Source organism: Trachurus japonicus, chromosome 9, assembly GCF_045865225.1.
Source record: "Trachurus japonicus isolate A0001 chromosome 9, Traja_1.0".
NCBI classification, from domain to species: domain Eukaryota; kingdom Metazoa; phylum Chordata; class Actinopteri; order Carangiformes; family Carangidae; genus Trachurus; species Trachurus japonicus.
In genome coordinates this window covers 28,972,223-28,992,206 of record NC_140915.1, presented here as the reverse complement: position 1 = coordinate 28,992,206, position 19,984 = coordinate 28,972,223, and the positions used below count along the sequence as shown (strand labels likewise).

At 42.2% G+C, this 19,984-nt stretch overlaps 2 protein-coding genes across 6 annotated transcripts in view; both read left to right on the top strand.

Annotated features, from left to right (window-relative positions):
* Positions 1-1,927: 1,927 nt before the first annotated feature.
* Positions 1,928-13,903, top strand: kansl3 (KAT8 regulatory NSL complex subunit 3). 4 transcript variants are annotated; one of them, XM_085787181.1, is made up of 20 exons: positions 1,928-2,116; positions 3,073-3,347; positions 3,518-3,688; positions 3,899-3,989; positions 5,225-5,410; positions 5,530-5,658; positions 5,757-5,873; positions 5,971-6,069; positions 6,973-7,044; positions 7,129-7,203; positions 7,315-7,472; positions 7,556-7,619; positions 7,756-7,944; positions 8,500-8,656; positions 9,011-9,088; positions 9,442-9,621; positions 10,083-10,170; positions 11,217-11,344; positions 11,742-11,848; positions 13,074-13,903. In XM_085787181.1, the coding sequence occupies exons 2-20, from the start codon at positions 3,136-3,138 to the stop codon at positions 13,308-13,310; spliced, it is 2,538 nt and encodes an 845-aa protein (XP_085643307.1). In that variant the 5' UTR covers positions 1,928-2,116; positions 3,073-3,135; the 3' UTR covers positions 13,311-13,903. The 4 variants fall into 4 exon arrangements, with proteins under 4 accessions (XP_085643307.1, XP_085643308.1, XP_085643310.1 ...); XM_085787182.1 differs by lacking the exon at positions 9,011-9,088; XM_085787184.1 differs by lacking the exon at positions 11,217-11,344.
* Positions 13,904-17,988: 4,085 nt separating this feature from the next.
* Positions 17,989-19,984, top strand: part of bmp1a (bone morphogenetic protein 1a) — a 30,358-nt gene continuing 28,362 nt past the window's right edge. For both annotated transcript variants that reach the window (XM_085787178.1, XM_085787177.1), the window contains exon 1: positions 17,989-18,142. In XM_085787178.1, the coding sequence (XP_085643304.1) occupies positions 17,998-18,142 (145 nt within the window). In that variant the 5' untranslated portion in view covers positions 17,989-17,997. The remainder of the gene's footprint in view (positions 18,143-19,984) is intronic.

Below are 19,984 nucleotides of genomic sequence, written 5' to 3'. Positions count from 1 at the left end.
AGTCTCCTTGCAAAGGAGAACTGTCAAAGCTGCTGCTCCCCATTGTTGATGAATAGGAAAAAAATGACAGAAAGTGATTTTCCCTCACAAATTTTCTGACCAATAGCTGAACGACCTGTAGACCACGTGTCATTTGTTTACAAAAAAGGTGCGTTTTGACAAGGGACAGTGTGAACACAGACCTGACCAAAACGTAATTGCAACAATGTAGGCTACTTTACACACAGCCCCATGATAGTAGCTACATTCATTTAGCCTACCAAACATGTGACAAACTATCATATTTATTTCGAAGGCAACATGGATGGTCATATTGATGTGTATGTGGTCTGAAATTAAAGCAGAAGTAAGCAGAATATTTGTGTTAATATAAGTCTTAAATAGTTATATCTTCCGACAGCAATCACTTACATAGAGTGTTTGGTCTGAAACACGGGTCTGTCAGTCACTCTGCTCTGCTGTAAGCCGAGGAGAAAACTTTCCTTGCATCCTACAACCTTTATCCAATGAGGAGAGAGAACGGCATAAAGGGGCGGTCCTCTCTGTGTCCTTGCATCCTACAACCTTTATCCAATGAGGAGAGAGAACGGCATAAAGGGGCGGTCCTCTCTGTGTGTGCAGCCAAGGGATGCGCGTGAATGTGGTGATGTAGGGACGAGGGCGGGGACTGCTAACTCCATCAGCTGACAGGAAGTTAGCCAAAACGACCGGATCGCTTACTTCTGCTTTAAAGTCCCACTCCCGCGACCCTTTTTGGTCATTTTAAAACCAGCTCATTAGTCATGCACATTAGCAATGCACCTCTGGGGGGGTGGGCGGAGACTGCGCTGCTTTGCACCCGCCCAGCCACCTCCTCGCACACCACCCCCCGCTTGCTGACAGCTGGACATTGTACAATTACAGATTCAGCGTGTTTAGTGTAAAACTCCACACTAGGATTCGATCCCAGACTGGAGCATAGTCCTTGCTCACAGTGCAAGCTGCTCTACCAGGTGAGCTATACCTGTTACATCTTAACACCTATACCGAGCTGTGCAGCCTTTCACCTCTGAGCCAGATGCAGAGCGGGGCGGGAGCTTGTAGCGCTAGTGCCCTCCCCTGGAGCTGTGACACGTCAGCTCCAGTCTCCCTGAAACTGCCAGTTTGCGACACGATTTTCACGGGAGTGGCTCTTTAATGAATAAAATCTTCTCAAGAATCCTGCTGTCTGTGATTTTTTTTTAAAGGAACTACTAATGTAAAGATGAAGATGAAGAAATGAAAAACCACTCATTATGTGTCATAAAGGTTAACTACTGGACATGTTATTGAGTAATGATTCTGTACTGATGAAGTAACTAGTTCACTAATCATCAAGTTGTGATTAACTTTCTATGAAATTTGATCATGAGTTAATGAAGGACTGATCATAGTTCCTCATTAACTACTCCTCTGAAATTTGATCAGGGGTTCCTGAAGAACTGACCATTAACTAATAGGCTAGTTAATTAATCAGTAGTTCCTCAGTAACTAGGCCTACTCTAATGTGTAAATAAGTCTTACATTTAAAATGTAAGACTTATTTACAGCTTATGTATGATCTGAAAACATAATTTTTTGACACGAATAAAATAGTGTCTGGTAATCTACTGGTCAATAGAGGTGTGTGTTGTGTTTTGTAAGAAGAGCCAGAAGTTTGAGTTTACAGCTGGAGGGTAAAGAAATGAGTTTTAGTTTTAGCAATAGTAAACATTGTAAATGGGAATCGTATGTGAGGACGAAAATAAATTCAACTGTACTATCAGGTCAATTGAGTAAATCCAGATCCAGATCCGCTCTGGTGAAAGTCACTCCAGGTTTTACGCCACTCACTCATTGACGCGCCACAAACGAGGTTGCCAGTTTGGTTGAATTGCGTCGCTGACTGTCGTATTTGTCTTCAACTGGCCAGAAATGGGGGATGTGGAGCACAATATGGCAACGAAACACATAACAAAAGGAAGTGAGGCACACACGCATTAAATGTTTGCGTTTTAAATTGATCATATTTACGGAGCGATACGTATATTTTCGGTGTGTTTTCCTTAAAAGAAGACTTTAAACTATCGCAACGAAGATGGAATAACAGAACAAAAAGGTAAGTAGCAGGAACTCCGCAATAGCGCTAGTCGGTTAGCTTGCTATGCTAATGTTAGCATTGTAGGCCACTGGTCAGTCGCTTCACACAAAATTAAAGAGATACGTTATCCTTGAGGGTCTATCTACGTAGCCTTTGTGTTCATATATGGTTAAAACGTACAATCGACCCCTAACAGGGAAAGTATTGTAGTTTGCTATACGATAATAGTCAATGCACGACAGCAGTGGGTGGTGCTCTCTGGACAAAGCACCTGCAGGGTTGAGCGTCAGTCTAACGATTACTTTCCTTATCGATTAAATTGCTGCTTTCTTGCTCGATAAATAGATTAAGTCGTTAGTCTAGAAAGTTATGAAAATGATAATTGGTGTACGTGGTTTTCCTGACTCCAAACGCCATATTTTGACCAACAGAAGGTGTGTAAGTTAACCTCGGAGTTTGTGGCTTCACATTACTATACATCGACCAGCCACAACAGTCACGTTAAGGGAGTGTCTGTTGTGTCTGATCAGTACGAATAATACACAAATCAGTAACGACGTTAAAAAATAGTCACCTCGCTATTATGGGCACTAATACTCAACATTATCCATGTGTTTGAAGGTGGAACAGTTGATCGATTAGTCAAAACAAGATTGAATGGCACCTTTGTTTACATTTGATGTCTTAGCCATTTTAAAGCAAAAGGGTCAAGTCTGTGATGGCTTCAGCTTCTCCAATCTCCTGATCATATATCTATTATTATATAAGATATCTCTGAGGTTTGTGGTGATTAACAAACACAGAGTTTAAATATCTAATGAATAATTTGTAAAATTATTGAATTGATGATTATAAACCTTATTTGCAGCCTTAATGCTTTGATGAATAAACCGATCTTCATAGGGTGGGAAAGAAAAGTGTTTGTTTTTTCCACAACTCAAAATGAACTAATTTCACATCCTCTTCCCCACCAGATTGGTCTGAATCCACACAGGTTATTGAACCCTTCCCAGGGCCCTGGAGGGCCCAGGAAGAGGATGCATCGCGGCGGGGATAAGGACTTCCAAATATCAGCACGAAAGATGGGCACATCCTTGCTTTTCCAGCTGTCGGCTCATGAGAGGGAGTTGGATTTGGTGTTTTTGGACCACAGCTATGCCAAGCCGTGGAATGCCCACCCAGATGCCAGCAGTGCTCGGCCCACAAGGACACTCTTTGTTACACCTCGTCGTCAGCCTGAAAGCTTGTCGTGAGTCAGAAAGCTCTTCGTCATAAGCTGTGACTGAGATATTTGGATACAAGTTGGGATTTTCATCAGCTTTTCACTCCCATTTCCTAAGATCTAGTAGTAAGTTAGTTTGATAGTGGCAGTGTTGGTTTGCCTTGTTCTAACCTGACCTTTTTTCCTTTTGTCTGCAGAGACTCTGATTCTGTAATTGACGTGGAGACGGTCACACCAACTCCTGTTCCTCTATATGATAACCAGAAAGCTCTTAGTGTAATGAAGGAGTGTGAACGACATGTCCTGTTTGCTCGCACTGTTGCAGAGAGCCCTCCACCCCCTGATGACTGGGAGGAACATCTAAACAAGTAATCAAACATCTGGACCAATCATCTCATTTGCTCTACTTAATTTGCTCTCGACTGTGACGATTCACACTCATAATCAAGTATAGATAATAATGATGAAAATAATAATACATTTTATTTTTATAGCGCTTTTCATACTCAAAGTTGCTTAAGATCATATAATTGAAAGTACCTCTGCTGTGTCTTAACATGATCATCAATCTTTTTCAGGACTGGATGGTCAGTGGCCCAGAACAAGCTATTCAATAAAGTCCTGAAAGCTCTACAAGCTGAAAGACTTGCCCGTATGGCTAATGAAAATGTAAGTTGTACTCGTTTTATCTAAATATGACCAAGAGCTTAAATTTTTAGAAATTGTCCGAGATCTTCTGCAGGTTTTGTAACCATTGATAATAAACTTCATTTATGGAGAACTTTGCATACAAGATGTAGCTCATAGTGCCTTTATGATGAAATCAGGGTAAATTGATGGCCAGTCAAAATGTACACAAGAAAGACTGTAGACTAAAATGAAAAATAAAAACAGAAAGTAGTGAGAATAGTAGAAAATGATGAAATAATTGAAAAGCCATATCAAACAAGTAGGTTTTCATCTGTGAAAAATGTGTTTGAGCTGTAGCTGTTGAAAACGTAAACATTTATTCCTCTCTGGAATCAGCAATGTGTTGCACAGTAGTGGGGGTCGGGTGTAGCTCAGGAGGTAGAGCAGGTCGTCCACCAGTCAGAGGCTCACTGCTAGTGCTGACTGATACATCATTTTCATCGTCACTGTAATATGAACTTGTGCATTAAGTGGAAATTATAATTTGACTTACACGTGCTATGCAGCCACACAATGTTTTGTTGTTGAGCTGCAGCCTTTCCTTCCTCACACACACACACACACACACACACACACACATAGACAGGCAGTGGTGGAGACACTTGAATATTTGTTTATTTATCACAAGTCAACTGTTAGGTCTAGTTCTCACCCTCTCATGTCTGCGTGTGGAAACTTGTATGATTTTAAAATGTGGCTTGTCGTATGAAGTGCTTTCAGAGGTTTGAGACTAGAAAAGCATTATATATAAATGAAGTCTTTTTACTATTTGAATATTCTGCAAACCTATACGATAAATCTGCCAAAGAGAGTGAAATTTGTGCATGTGTAGAAAGAAGGACACTGTCTTTCTGTCAAATGCTTTTGTGAACATCAGTGTACAGACACAAAGCAGAAACCTGCCAGTCCAATCAGATGGTTCTGTTGCCTAAAGAGACGTTCAAGCTGGATGACAGTACGGGCTGTTCTGCAATGTGAATTTGCAGCAGCATTAAATCTAATTAAATCCTCCTGGGTTATTTTTATATTGTAGCTTCATCCTGTGAAACGATATGTCTCTAAAACCATTTGTAAATTGGCGTTGTTGGCATGACAGTACTCAATTTAGGGTTTTATAGATTAAATTACAGCATGCCTGTGAATAATCTTTTAATTATTTAATTCATAATTATTGAAATATTCCTGAGTGTCTTGTGTGATCTTGTTTCCCTTAGGCTTCCAATGAGCCAATTTTGCGGAGGATAGCCGTGGACAAGTGTGCCAGGAAGGTGCGGCATGCGTTAGCCAGTGTGAACTGGGACACCAAACTGACGCAGTGGCTGCACACTACCATGATTGAATCCTTAAGCCTCGCCATGCTTGCTGCTTACCTGGATGTGCTGCAGACTCTCAAAAGCAAGGTACTGCACCCCTCATTAAATGAAGAGTAAGGCTTGGTGTTCTGCATCAGATATTTACTGCAGCATGTATACAAGCTCTGGGATTCTTGATTCACTTGTTTCCCTCTGTGCATGGCAAGTTGCCCTCGCTGATTGACAGGATGCTGCTGCCATCAGCAAAGACTGGAGCTCCAAGTGCAGAGGCTCTGTCGCTACTGCTGAAACGGCCGTGGGACCCAGCTGTTGGAGTTCTGTCTCAGAACAAACCGGTAAACCAAGCACTCTTTGGCTACACCGTTAGCACTCTAGCAGCATGACCTGTGAGACTTACGGACCAGATTGCTGTCTGTTTTCTAACATGTTTCAGAGCAAGCTCCCTGGATCGCCACTCATCCTTATTGCACCATCAAGCCCAACCAATCCAGCCCTCTCTACCTCTCGACGAATGAGATTCTGGCAGTCGCAGCTCTCCTGTTTGGGAAAGGTTTGAGGAGTCACTCATTTGAATTTCTCTGGGTTACCAGGAATATGGTGTGTTTTTTTTTTCTCAGATAAGTCCCTTTAACAGCTGTTTCTGTCAGGTCATACCAGTGCACACGCATGTAAACAGCAGCGCCAACATCGGGATCACCCAGTGTCTCGAGCACATGTTGGGCACCGTCAGGGCCAAGGTCATGGAGGTAGGCTGTAATGTTTTTATTTGGTAAACATGTGACTGTAGCTGCAGTGTGGTTTGTGGTGTGATGGTTTGTCTGAAATTCATGTGAGTGAATGCAATTGATTTGTTTTTAATGTGCACATCGAAAGTGGCTTTTATTGGCTTTTATTTGTTGACAGCCAAAAACTGATTAAACTAGTAAGAGACTCTTGCTTAGATGTGAAAACTCAGATTAATAATTTTACAAAGATGACAACTGAATGCTGTTGCCTCACTAGACAGCAACATTTGCTTTGATCAGGTTGGGCTAAGAATAAAGCCACTGATGTGTAATACTACATTCTCTTATTCTTCACTCGTTTGAATTTTCTTAGGGCGCACTCACACTAGGCAATTATATTGTGCCCAAGCACGTTTGCCCCCTAAAATCTGGATTATTTGGCTAGTGTGAGTGCAAGTGTATCGTGCTTGAGTCCGGTACACTTCCCTGGCCCGGTACGGTTGGAAGAGGTGTGCTTGAGCACGGTACACTTGGTCACGCATCCGCATAACGCTCTATGTTTTCGGGTTCGTTCGTTCTCTGCAACCACATGTAAACAACAGTCACTTAACGATTACGTCACGGCATACGTATGTTAATATCGCTAACTAACATCGCTTTGAGTAAACTTTAAGATAACCGTGACAACTGGTCAAACAGTTGAAAGGCGCCGTTCTTTCTGCATTCATGCTAATTACATTCATTACAAAATGATCTTGATCTTGTGTCAGAAGATTTTTTGAAGAATTCCCCCATCTTGTCTGGAAAGCAGAATAGAGCCAAGTGGAGATTCTCAGACACAGATACGCTGTTTTATCATGTTCATATTGTGTGTATTACGTGATTATGATTTTACATGTGATTTCTTATCATTTTAACCACCAGGTTCACAGTCACTTCCCCCATAAACCCATTATCCTGGTTGGCTGGAGCGCTGGTGCTCTCATTGCTTGTCACGTAAGACTTCTTATAACTTACTAAATATGCTGCTGTTGTTCCCAAAATGTTTTCATTTGTTTATTTAATATTGTTTGATTACAGGTGTCCCTAATGGAGTATCTGACTGCTGTAGTATGTCTTGGCTTTCCCCTGCTAACAGTCAATGGGCCAAGAGGGGTAAGACTGAAAGCCTCATCCTATGCTGATTTACAACTTTCATTTCCGTCAAAACTTTGAATTTGTTTCTTCAACAAATGCTGGACTTGTTGATGTGCTACTGGCTTGCAGGATGTGGATGATCCACTGCTGGACATGAAGACCCCAGTGTTGTTTGTGGTTGGCCAGAATGCTCTGCAGTGCAGTATTGAAGGCATGGAGGAGTTCAGAGAGAAACTGCGGGCAGATAACAGCATGGTGGTAGTTGGAGGAGCTGACGACAACCTCAGGTCAGTAATATTGTATTCTTTCTTGTAGAGTATAAAGATTTCATGGTCATTCAGTGATAACACTAAATGGTATCCTTTCACAGAATCAATTCAGCAAAGATGAAGTCAGAGGGACTGACACAGACCATGGTGGACCGCTGCATTCAGGTTAATCCATGAGCACATTTACATCATTTTCTATGGAGTGTTTCTCATCCTTTTGTGGCCCCTTTTTTTTTAGAAAATACAAAAACTATGATGTTGATAACAAAAGCTTTTCTCTTCTTTCCTCTTTGATTTGCAGGATGAAATATCTGACTTCTTGTCAGGTGTCCTCACAAGGGCAGAGGGCCACAGCCATGGCTCGGGGGAGATGAGGGATCTGGACACAGAGAAGAAGAAAAGGCCTCGACGAGAGCTTCCCTTCGACATGGAGAGGGGGCGACCATCCTCACCAGCACTTAGAGTTCCTATCTCACCGTCAGGGTCAGAGGTCAGTAATAACTAAGCAGTTTCATAGGGGTTGGAAATGTCACTTATTTATAGCATTTAGATGAACCACCAGGGTTACATCTGATTATTGATATAGGAACACTAGGAAAAAGAGCAACATTGTAGCTTTTCAACTTGCTTTGCAAAATTAGAATTTTTCCCGAATACGTACAAAGCCTCATCTGCTAGATAATATAAAACTGTCATCTGCCTGACAGCAGTGTCATTTGTGGAGTAAAGTCTGCGGGGCTTTTTGACTGAGTGCCCCTTAATATATCTCTGCCACGCCAACTTTGTAACACTAGGAAGTTCTCAAAAGCATTATTAAAAATTATGTCATAAAATTGGAATCGATTTTTCTTTTTAATTATGTCTTTCCTTTTATATCTTTGGTTCACTGCACAGTTATGCAAAATTGTCACATCCTTCAGTTTTCATATATAATTGTAATATATACATTCAATTTAGCTTTAAGTTTCTGTTGTGTACATGTTGTGTGTGTGACACTACTAAATCATCACTCAAGTGTTGTTCTTCCTCTTAACTGTGTCCTCAGGATCTGTCTAGTGTCTGCAGCAGTCCCACATCTAGTCCCAAACCCAAGACGTCTGGTCTGTCCCCTGCACAGAAGTCCAGTCTGATCACAGCTACACAGCTCCTCAAGACGCACATGCAGCGCTCTGGCACAGTTCTCACTCATAAACAGGCTCAAGGTTAGTTCACTACCACAACTGTGTATTCATTGAGAGCAGACATGTGCACAGTGGCCTTCGTACCTGTGTGTACACAGCAATCACATTTGCCCCGCTTGTTTATGTAAACTGTGGAAAGTGAGTCATTCACCTCAACTTCTGCTGAATTTAGCAAAAGCTTTGCAAGCTGAGCCGACAGGGGTGGTGTGTATGTGAGATGTGAAAAATGATTGTAAAGACATTTTTAAAAAGAGATTATCACGTCACGACATCTGATGGGGCAAGATGGAACGTGACTGAAATACTCTCCTCTCATCCTCTTGTCTCTTCTCTTCCTTCAACTTTCCTTTCCGGCTTTTTTCCAATTCGTTCCAGCTCAGTTTGCTGCTTTTATGAAACAAAACATGCTTGTGAGGAAAAATCTTCCTCCTGGCACCCCTCCTTGTATTTTTGGTAAGTGTCTATCCCTCTTCCTTTCTCTTTCCTCTGTCTCTTTTCACTCCTTTCCTTGATTCCATTTCTCTAATTTTATATGAATGTCACTTACTAAAATACTGCACTGCACTAAAACACCCAGTGTCATGCTCGCAATTACAAATTTTTACAAAAAATTACAAATTACATTTTATAAACTCAGAATAGTAAAGTTTATATCACAGCGCTCATTTCAAAACAGATGTCCATTACAGACAGTTGTGGAATATGTAACTTAAAATGAATGTTGGCATTACACAAGGACAAGCCCTGCATTGTTTATGTCACCTCAGCGGTCTGTTCAACAACTGTGTTTGTGTGTTTGTCTGCAGTGCCAGTGACCAGTGATCAGATGGAGGGTCTTGACAGAGATGAACTGAGGTCCCATGGCAAGAGGAGGCAGACACCCAGTCCCACGCCAAGCAAAGCCTCCAAGAGAGCCAAGATAAAGGTGACCATTGTTTCCCAAAGCGAATCAGCAGGGGGCGCCATCAGCCCTGCTGCACAGGAAGGTACAAAACCTGGTATTCTCATTTATTACTTCTATATGAAACTATATAAGTTGTAGTTTGATACATACTCTGGGGGAATAATTCTGATTTGTGGACTAGGTGGATTAAACATTGAGAAAACTTCCCTGTTATATTTTTTTGGGTGGTTTGAGTAAACAGTACTGTCCCAGTCTGTCCTACTTTTTTGACTTGTGGTTTGATAAAATCAGTAGAGGCCAGACAAGAAAAGTCTGATTTTCTGAGCAGCTCACCTACATGCAGATCTCTATCTGTGGAATGATAATGAGAGCGATGTGTTTTTGTGTGGTTTTCGATGTAAAGTGAAAGACCTTTTAAAACCTCAAACTCCTGGGAAAAGTATGATACCTGTAACACATGACTATCTGCCTAAGACAATCACTTGAACTATCTTCTTCCCATGAGAAATAACTGACAACTGGTATTCTCCTCTTCCCAAGCAGTGGGTGTCTCTGGAAAGCCCTTGACAGTGACAATGGGACAGACCGTGCCTGGAGCCAAGGAACTCTCTGGACTTCTCACAGGCCAGCGGTAAGAAAGGCAGCCTTGATAACACACAGGCATATTCAGTGTAGAGTGTGCTTAAACCCCTAACCCACACCCACTCCCACCCTATTGGACAAATGTGTGTCTGGTGCAGAGGGATTGATGCAGGGTGTAAAATTAACACCCGCCAAACGCCAATGGCGGGTAAAAAATGAGTTTGTCGCGTAAAACAAAAACACATACCCACCAGTGGCCGATGGAACATTTTGAACTGCAGTTCCTTTGCCACAGAGTTTATTTCTATAGCTAGCCCCTATAGGGATGCAACAGGATGAACAAAACCCCGATGCGAACCGTTAGGGTTCTGTTCTGTCCATCTTGTCTGGGTTTATTGCTTGTCATCCCGCTAATTATAAATTGCCGGCAGTGGTTGAACAAGCCTAAATCTGCGCACATAGCAACAGCTGATCACCGGCGATAAAAACTTATATGCACTTACATGTGTAGCGGTGCGCATTTGATGCGGCGTGCTTGTTCTTTTTTTCCGTGCATGTCCACGGTGCACAGCTCCAAAGGCCTGCTCCCTCAGGTTGTGTGTCTCCTACTGTTTCCCACAGAGCTCTACCCCGTTTGAAAGGTGAAGGAAGCTCGTATGTGGAAAGACGTCGCCTCTGAGATATAGAATGTGTATTATAGAAGAGAAACACACATTTCAGGACAGAACAGACGTGTCCTGTGATTTTCACCCTCCTTTTATATTTAACAGAGGAGGGACTATACCTGACAGTAATTTTCTCAGCTGCCAGGATGTGCAGCTTTTTAAATGTTGCTTAAGTTGGATTTTTATACTAAAAACATAAGGCAATTACTTTTAGTCAAACAAGGCATGATTTTTTCATTTGGCTGTTGAAAAATATGTTTGGCTAGTAAATTCTTGGAGCTCACTAGCCAATGGCCGATGAGGTAAAAAGTTAATTTTACGCCCTGGATTGATGAGTGGTGTACTCAAGAGTTTGGGAGCTGAGTGATGGCCAAACAGCACTTGCTGGGGCAGCTCCTGAGTAGATTGGTGGTTATGTGTGTCACTGCAGGTCTGGTAGTCTCTCAGAGGTGTCTGGTGCCCTGTCCCCAGGCTCCAGCTCCTTCACCAGCGTGCAGCCTTGCATGGTGTCAGGGTCCTCCACACCAGTCCAGGTGCAAGCTCCGGCTACTGCCCAAGGTATCTCTGTCCTGTCCTGCCCTGCACGCCTGTTTGCGCTCTCCACTGTGCAGCTAATCTCAGCGCAGTCGCTCTCAAACACAGTGCAGTTCTAACCGCTTTGTAGTGAGATCAAAGATTTGAGCACTGGATGAGAACACTGTGTGAGGACAACATAATTAAGCAAACATTATCATTGATCACCTCTTGCGCCATTGCTGTCTTTTGCTGTCCCAAACCTTACCCTTTGGACATGACTCATGGTGTGTTTGTGCGTGTGTGTGTCCATCTAGATTAGGCCTGTGGGGGGATTGGGTGGGACAATTTCGCACAAGCAGTATTTGTTGTGTTGGTACTTCTTTGGTACTGAGTTCACCTGAATTTCAGCTCGATTGATTGCCTCTGTGTTTGTGTACAGCGCCTTCCGCCAGCAGTCTGCTACAAGGCCTAAGTTTCAGTCTTCAGGAGATTATCACCAAACCTCCTAGCCTGCCCTGCACAGCCGCCAACACAGGCAGCACCCAGGTACGTCTCGGGACCATAGTAAAGGTTTTACCTTTTACATTCATATTAAAACACAGAGAAACATTAGTTTGAGACTGTAAATAGTGTGTTTCAGAAAATGAACATTGCAACAGCAAAGGCAGCAGATACATCTATTACCTCTGATGTCTCTGTTTGGACACAGGTGCAGATGTTGTAGACGTGCTTGCCCATTCAGTCTGTTCACCTAGCTTAAAGGGATAGTTCAACATTTTGGCAAATTGGCCCATTGGCATAATCGCTATAGTCATAGCAGTAGGTTCGTTACCTTTATTTGTCGGTGTAAGCGATTTTTAGAATGGCAGAGCGAAGCAGCAGGCTGCTCAGAGCTATGCTATGGAGGCTAAGGGAATTTCTTGGTTTCCCTCATCAAACTCATCAAATACACAACCCAACAACTCCAAAACGCTGTCGTGGACAAGTTGTGACCTGCACATTCACCACGCTATGAGATAATAACGGAACGTTACGAGACGGAGCCATTTCAGAGGTAAATTCATGCAAAACCGCTGATGCACGTTGCGTTCAGGGACAGTTTTTCAGCAAGCAGACTCTGTATTTACCCTGTATTTACCTCGAAAACGGCTCCGTTTCGTAACGTTCCGTTATTATCTCATAGCATGGTGAACGTGCGGGTCACAACTTGTCCACGACAGCATTTTGGAGTTGTTGGATTGTGTATTTGATGAGTTTGATGAGGGAAACCAAGAAATTCCTTTAGCCTCCATAGCGTAGCTCTGAGCAGCCTGCTGCTTCGCTCCGCCGTTCTAAAAATAGCTTACACCGACAAATAAAGGTAACGAACCTACTGCTATGACTATAGCGATTATGGCAATGGGCCAATTTGCCAAAATGTTGAACTATCCCTTTAAAGTAATCCCGCTGTCCTACAATAAACTCTACCTCCATGAAAGAGAAAAACTGTGATCCAGCTGTACTTTGTGAAGCTTGTGCTTTTAAATATTAGACTCAAAGTGGTTTCAGATATTTTGTCCACTATTTAGATCAATAAGGGTTGATTAGATGTAACCAAGAGTTTCATCTTGGTGTCCCTAAAAAAAAAAAAAAAAAAAAAAAGGCCAACTCAATTGTACGCTCAACAGAAAATGTGCAGACTTGGTTATAAAAACTCACTGATGGGAGGAAAAATCCATCCCCATGAGGAAACCTTGAACTATTTGTTTGTCTTCTCCTCCTCCATCCCTAGGCGGTTTGTGGGAAGCCCCAGGGTCAGGTCCTGAGCTCCGTCGGTACCAGTAGCAGTACTCTGCTCCGGGCGGTGCCTGTGGTCACCACAGGAGGAGTGGCTAAAACCACTGCTATCCACCAGCTGCTCACCAATGGCGGGCTGGCCAAACTTGCCAGCAGCTTGCCTGGCTTGGCGCACATCACCAATCAGACTGCTGGTATGTCTCGAACTGCCAAAACACGACGGCCACGTTGAATGCCCAGAGTTCATTCATCCTTCGTTTTGGAAACAGTAGATTAGGATGTGTGTAGGCCAGGGAGGATTGTCGCAGTAGAGGATCGTAGAGGACAGCTCTGTCGACTTGTATGTAGATAGTTTCCCTGGGAGAGCCTGACTGTTGTAACACTCGCAGAGTCAGAAGTGCAGCTATACAACATCCTTGGGCAGACCAGCAGCATACAACGTGTTTTGTGTTCATGTGTAAATATAACCTTATGGGAGACATAAGGTCAACTTTATGGGTTAGTTCACTGCTTTTATTTGATACATAATGTTTATGTAGGAATGGATGCAAATGTAAAATATATATGTTGGATACAGAAGCATTACAGAAGCATTGTGAATCAAGTCAATACCAATCTGTCATTTCATGTTTGTGTTGATTTTTGTTTGCCTCTTCAAGTGGTAACATTTTGCAAATCCTTCCATTCAATCACCTGCTTATAATATCCATAAATATGAATGCTCACGTCTTACAGAGGAGTGATGGAAAGCAATAACAGTATTAGGTAGTATGGCCTTACCGGAGCTCTGTTATTGTTGTTAAAATAAAGACTGGAATCAAACATATGTTTTCATTGCTCCTGTATTTTCGTTCTTTTGGTGTCAATCAGTTGTATTTCTCACCCCACCCTCACTCAACTAAACCTCCAAAATTTATTTTATTTCTCATTGTGTCGATTGTCCAACACCCTGCTATTTTTTTTATGTTGCTTGTCTTGCCACAAAGCAAAATAGATGACTTGTCCATCACAGCTTTTGTGGCAAAGTCCGTCTCTGTGTATTTTGCAGATTAGCATGTCTAGCTGATGAGCAGTTCTGTCTGTGTGTTGTCAGTTGGGCAGAAAGCCCCCACTTCTATAACGGTGACACTTCGAGGGGCACAGCCGGGTAGAGTGGGATCTCTCAGCCAAGTTGGTGAGGTTGTGACGCCAGCTCGTACCCATGAGCCCAAGGTGTGTCTTAATAAATGTACTGGATCTTCTAATTTTCTTACTTGCTACTGTCTTTGAACATGACGATACCTGTCATTGTATTGGATAAAGAATAACAAAGAAGATTCTCCAAACACTTGTAATGTGCATTGTAAATTAAACCCACAAATATGCTATTAATGCAAACACTGGATTATAAGTGTGTAAACAAATTCTGATTTAATTGTTATTTTAAATGACACTGATTTAAGTTTGGTCCAAGAGGGGGTTTTGTTGCAGCTGTCCTCTCAAATGCCCACTTATTTTAAAGTGACAGGTATTTGGGCAGAACAGACATGGTTAAGTAGTCTTTTTTCATATTTTGAAATCAAATAAGAGGAGTTTAAATAAAAACTGACATGACTGCAGAGTAAAAGTGATTTTCTCTGTGAAGTATTATCTTAATCCACCTAAATAAGAAGCTTAATACAAAAGGAGGCTGCTTCTCTGAAAATGTTCATCCGATCTGGTTAAAAATATACCTACACTTTTCTTGAACACACCATACACTGTTCTACAAGCACAGATGTATCCTACAGTAAATGTCAAGCATTCTTTGTCTTTATAACTTTATTATAAATAGGTTTGAGTTAATTTATTTTACTGTGCCCTTTTGCTGCAGTGAAAATCTCAGCTCACGGTCGCCGTGTGGTGATACACCTGATATGAACTGGTGCTGTGCCAGAGGCATCTGGGAGCCACAGCCTGCTGATGAAACTACTCTCCCTGTAATGTTGTGTCCACCACGCCACCAAAATGAGCAGAACACCTGCCTCACATCCTCAGAGGACTCTCCTGTTTGAAATGGTTGGAAAAAGCCTCAGAGACACTGTCAGTTGTGACTTAGCCGCTACCATGCCTAACCTCTGTGTAGCACTGTTGATGCAGCTACTGTGGACTTCATGCTACGACCTGTGCACTCCTTTTTTTACTCAAATAAATAAACGGATGTTGACAGCAGAATGATCACATCACCCCTTAGGGAAGAAATTATACCATGTGAGGATAAAATGCAGCTTGGCCTGGCTGTGATAGTCCAACTGTAAAAGGACTGATGTGCAACTCTTGTTGCTGACAATACACCTACAGTATCACAACAGCTTTGAGCTTTTCTGTGTGCAATCCCCTTCTAATCATCTGTGATATGATAACTGTATTATTAACATGAATATGTGTCCAGCATTTTGCCACCACAGCCTGATATTTCTGAATATCCCATATTTGTGGGGAAATTGAGTTTAAGTGTTAGTCATTGCTTTAATATTATATTATAATAGTTAATCAGCATAGTTGTTTTGTATGTCATTTCTCTTTTAGCTATCTTTACTCATATGTCTGAAACAAGGCAGAGCAACAACTGCATTTCAGAGTTACTTAAAAGTCAGCATTGGTCATAAGCATGTGAATACACAGCCACAGTATATTGTCATGGATACCTCCTGTTAACTGTGCACCTGTGCAATGCTCACTTTGAACATGTTGTATGCACGCACAAAGCAGAAAAACATGTCTGTAGTATTTGTGATAAAGAGTTTTTGTTACATTTCCTCGATAACATCATATTTCATAGTCTAAAAGCTGTCCCATACTTGGCTGTATAAGGATTTTTTGTCTGACACTGCCACAGTAAGAAAAACTTGCCAGAAGTCAGTCAACTTTGTCCCTTGTTGCTTATCTAAATATTTGGTTCTGTGTGTTCAAACCTTGTTGTGGAGAGCGAGCAGAAAGACTCCTCTTATTTAAAATATAATGAAGGAGATGATAGTTGTACTGCTGTGTTTACAGCAGCAGCATAAATACAGCCCACTCATCTCAACAGACATCCTGTCTAAATGTCCTGAATTCCTCACATACGCAGAAGTCTGATAAGATAGAGGAGGGAGTGTGTCACTTTCCTCTTGTAAGTGAGAACCTATTTGTAAAAGGCAGGGAAATGATAACTGATGCCTGTCACACAGAGAACAACAGATCTGCTGGCATAACCAGCACCAGTGGATATTTAGGCATTACATTTGAGCTCACCGTCCAGGCTCCTTTGCTGCTCATTTTTTGTCACTCAGAAATAGGTTTGATGTGCATGGAATCTAGTGATACTGAGAAGGGTATATCAGCTTTGTGAAGTGAGATATTGTGTCACATCAATAAACCCTGAAGCACAGAATGGTCTCTGCATCTGACAACACTACTATGATGTCTAAATCTGAATACAGACCACGACTAGTCTATAATGGAGAGCCTTAAAGTAGGACCACACCTATCAATATAGTGGACATTTATACCAGTAATATAATTTACATCGATATGAGATGAGTCAGATGTGCAGGTTTGCCTGTGTACTTTAAACTAGAGCTAACTACTTTGAATGTTTATACAGTTGATAAAAAAATGTTCTTGTGTTTATTGACACTGTTTATTTTCATTTATATGTGTTAAATAAAAGCAAAAAATAAAGTAAATGTAAAATAAATGCGTCAGCTATTATATATAATTAATATCATAAATAAATGTAGACACCGCAGGTAGGCAGTGTATGAGAACCTGAAGTATCACTGCCAGAAAATTAAATCAAACAAATCTTTTAAGTTAATGTAGCCTACTTTTGGATTTCCAGTCTCTGCGTAGAAAGTACATTTGGTAAATTGCCAACAGGTGGCGCTGTAATGACTTCAACTGGCCCGAGACTCCTTGGATGTGGATGAAGCTTTCACAAAGGTCAAGCAGTCGGTGTGTTTGTTTGTTTTGTTTTTTTGCTCGCGCGTGCTGGTGATAGCGCGAGAGAATGGATGGAGCGCAAGTGCGCGATCTCGTACGCTCGAGTGTGTTTAACTTAGCGAAAGAGAGATGGCAGAAAAAAAGAAAGAAAGAAAGAGAGAGAGAGAGAGAGTAGGGGACTACAGTGCAGGATGGTGTTTAGATGTTGAGTGTAAAAAGATACGGAAATAATTTCACAGTAGATTGTCATGGAACTGCAGTTTATTAAGCTTATTTTGATTTTTTGGCGAGGCCTACTTTTTTAAACAGTGAGAGTCACGTCATTTTTCTTCCCTGGGAAAATAAATACTATAATGATAATAATTTTATTTGTAGAACACCTTTCAAAACAAGGTTACAGTGTGCCTACCAAAAAAAAAAAAAAGTCAAATAAATAATTATCATATCTCTACTTCAGTCATATTAAATATGGACTGTTGGTGTACAGAGGGGGGCAGTGGGGACAGACCAGGGGACACATCACTTCAGTTTTCACTCCCCACACAGACATTCAACCAAACTGGTCCACCGAGGCTCTTCGTGGACCCGTGACGGACCGACGAGAGCGCAGTAAACATGCACACGGGCATCACCGCCGAGGAGTAAAGGGACATTTTCACCGCCTGTGTGGAGCTGCTGCCATATCATCAAAGTTTCTCGGCCAGTACTTGCAGCAGCCCGGAGCTCCGGCTGGGAGAGAGAAATCACTGCCCCCAGAGCCAAGAAGACACCGGAGAGAGGCTGGATTTAAAACCCGCCCTCCGGAGGGATCTCGTTTCCCCCCCCCAAAAAAACCTCCCATTTTTTCTCTCTCTCTCTCTTTCTTTCTCACTCACTCACTCACTCTTCTCTCTCTCTCTTTCCCTCTGTCCCTCTCTCGTCCCTCTCTCTTCCTTCACCTTTATCCCTCGCTTTTCGCCGTTTCCCCCACCACAATCATGGATCTCACGGCGAGATGTTTGCTCCTTCTATCCTGTCTCGGCGTGATATTGGCGATCGATTTGGAGGCGATTGATCCAGGCTACTATGTGGAGCCCACTGCCACATCAGAGGTGATCGACTATAAGGATCCCTGTAAAGCTGGTGAGATTTCCCCCCTCTTTTTTGTAGTAGCCTACACTGTGCCTTATTTATGTGGAGGTAAAAACATGCCACGACTCTGTTTGTGGAGCTTGCTCCGATCAGCCACAGGAACGCTTTTTAGAGAGATGACAGTAGTAGATGTAGTTTTTAAAAGGCTTGAGGGAACATAATGTGCATTTGTTTCGTACTGAGTGACATAGTTTCTGCAGTTTAAAGTATTTAAAGCACACACTCGCCCAGTATAAGCCAGATCACAGAGTGGCTGCAAGAACTGTGAGCATGAAAATGAAAAGAGATGAGTCTGAATCCATTTACAGACACATAAAAAGTTTGGGCTTGTGAGCTTGTTGAAAAGTTACAGCCTTCTGTTTGCGGTAAATTCACTTTTAATTCTCTAAAACGTGATCATAGTTCCTGCCGGCTGTCTCCACTGTAACTGTTATTAAAGAAAAGGTCTGAGCTGCAGGGAAAACAAAGGATTTCTACACCTTGATTTTTAAGACTTCTGCTCCCTTTCTGGTTGCTTTATGTCACTGCACAAATAGTCTTTTTTTTTCCACCGGCTGTTCACAGGCCACTAAAACAAAGTGGAGGAGGGGAGAGGGAAGAAGAGTACAGTGAAGCTTGGAGAGTGGAGAAATTATGCACACATTATTCAATTGGCTGTTGTTTTATGGCTCAAAGTAAAATGTGTCTGCTTCTTTCTGCTGTGGAGGGACCTGCATATTTTCCCAGTTTTTGGCCAAAGCATATCAGACTTGTCATTGTAATCTTTTTTTTTTTCTGTACTGTGAACTCACTGTCTTGCCAAATCCCTTTGGGGGAGTTTGAACAGATTGTGTTTTCCATCTGGTGAAAGTATTCAGGTTACAGATACAGAGAGTTGGCTTGAGTCAAAATGACCTCCACAGTCCTGGAAGTACGGTCTGATTTGGCATTTGACAAATTCTGATGTGGCAGCCGATTATAAAGCACAGCTCAGCTCTTTAGCTCTCAGCTGCCCGACTATCTGTTTTCTTCATCATTCACCTGAGAAGTGAGAAGAGAAGTGTCAAGGGAGATGTAAATATGGTTCTTTAGGAGTGCAGTGGGCTTTACATAAACATGACAGAGGTCAGGCGGCAGATGAACCACGTCCCAGTACAAGTCAGAGAAGATGTTGCTTCCTGTTTTTGCTTCACTGTTTACATTGAGTCATTCAAGTGGTCGTACTAGATTGTTCAACATCACTTGCGTGAATTTACGGGACACTGACGTGGTGTTGGGATGACTCCTTAAGACTGAGAGGTAAACTGATGAAGGGTCGATGACGTTGTGTTTATATAAGTCTTGTGCTGTTTTCAAGAAATTGTTGATATTAGCAGAAATGTCTCAGCAGGGACATTCCCACTCTAATCCCACGTCATAATTAGTGCGTCGTTTGTCTTGTGAGGATGCAGAATCCAGTTCTGAGCGTCTTTTGAGTAGAGAATAGTTCTGTTTATGGTTTCCTCTGGGCACGTCTGCAGACAGGTGGTTGGGAGACGGTCACAAGTACAAACTCCCACTCTCTTAACCCTCCCAGTCTCCAGCTCTTCCAACACCCACCTGCTTTTCTCCTTCCTACTAAGCAGCAAAATGTCCAAGATCTCTCCATTCTCCCTTTAACTCCTCACTCCTCCTCACTCAGTTGATACACCAGAGACTACATTTTCCACTATAGTCAACTCCATGCTAGCGTCAGTAGACCCAGGTAAAGAGTTGATGTTTCGTGGGGCATTGATTTTCTCCATTTGATCGCTTTCTGTGGCCTTGAGATCAGCATTTTAGTGTCACGTCGCTTCCGCTCAGGAAAATGCTTAC

Coding starts and splice junctions, on each gene's coding strand:
- kansl3 (XM_085787181.1), top strand. CDS start 3,136: ATGCATCGCGGCGGGGATAAGGACTTCCAAATATCAGCACGAAAGATG. Junction 11,345..11,741: donor AGCTCCGGCTACTGCCCAAG/GTATCTCTGTCC, acceptor GTTTGTGTACAG/CGCCTTCCGCCAGCAGTCTG. Junction 11,849..13,073: donor CCAACACAGGCAGCACCCAG/GTACGTCTCGGG, acceptor CTCCATCCCTAG/GCGGTTTGTGGGAAGCCCCA.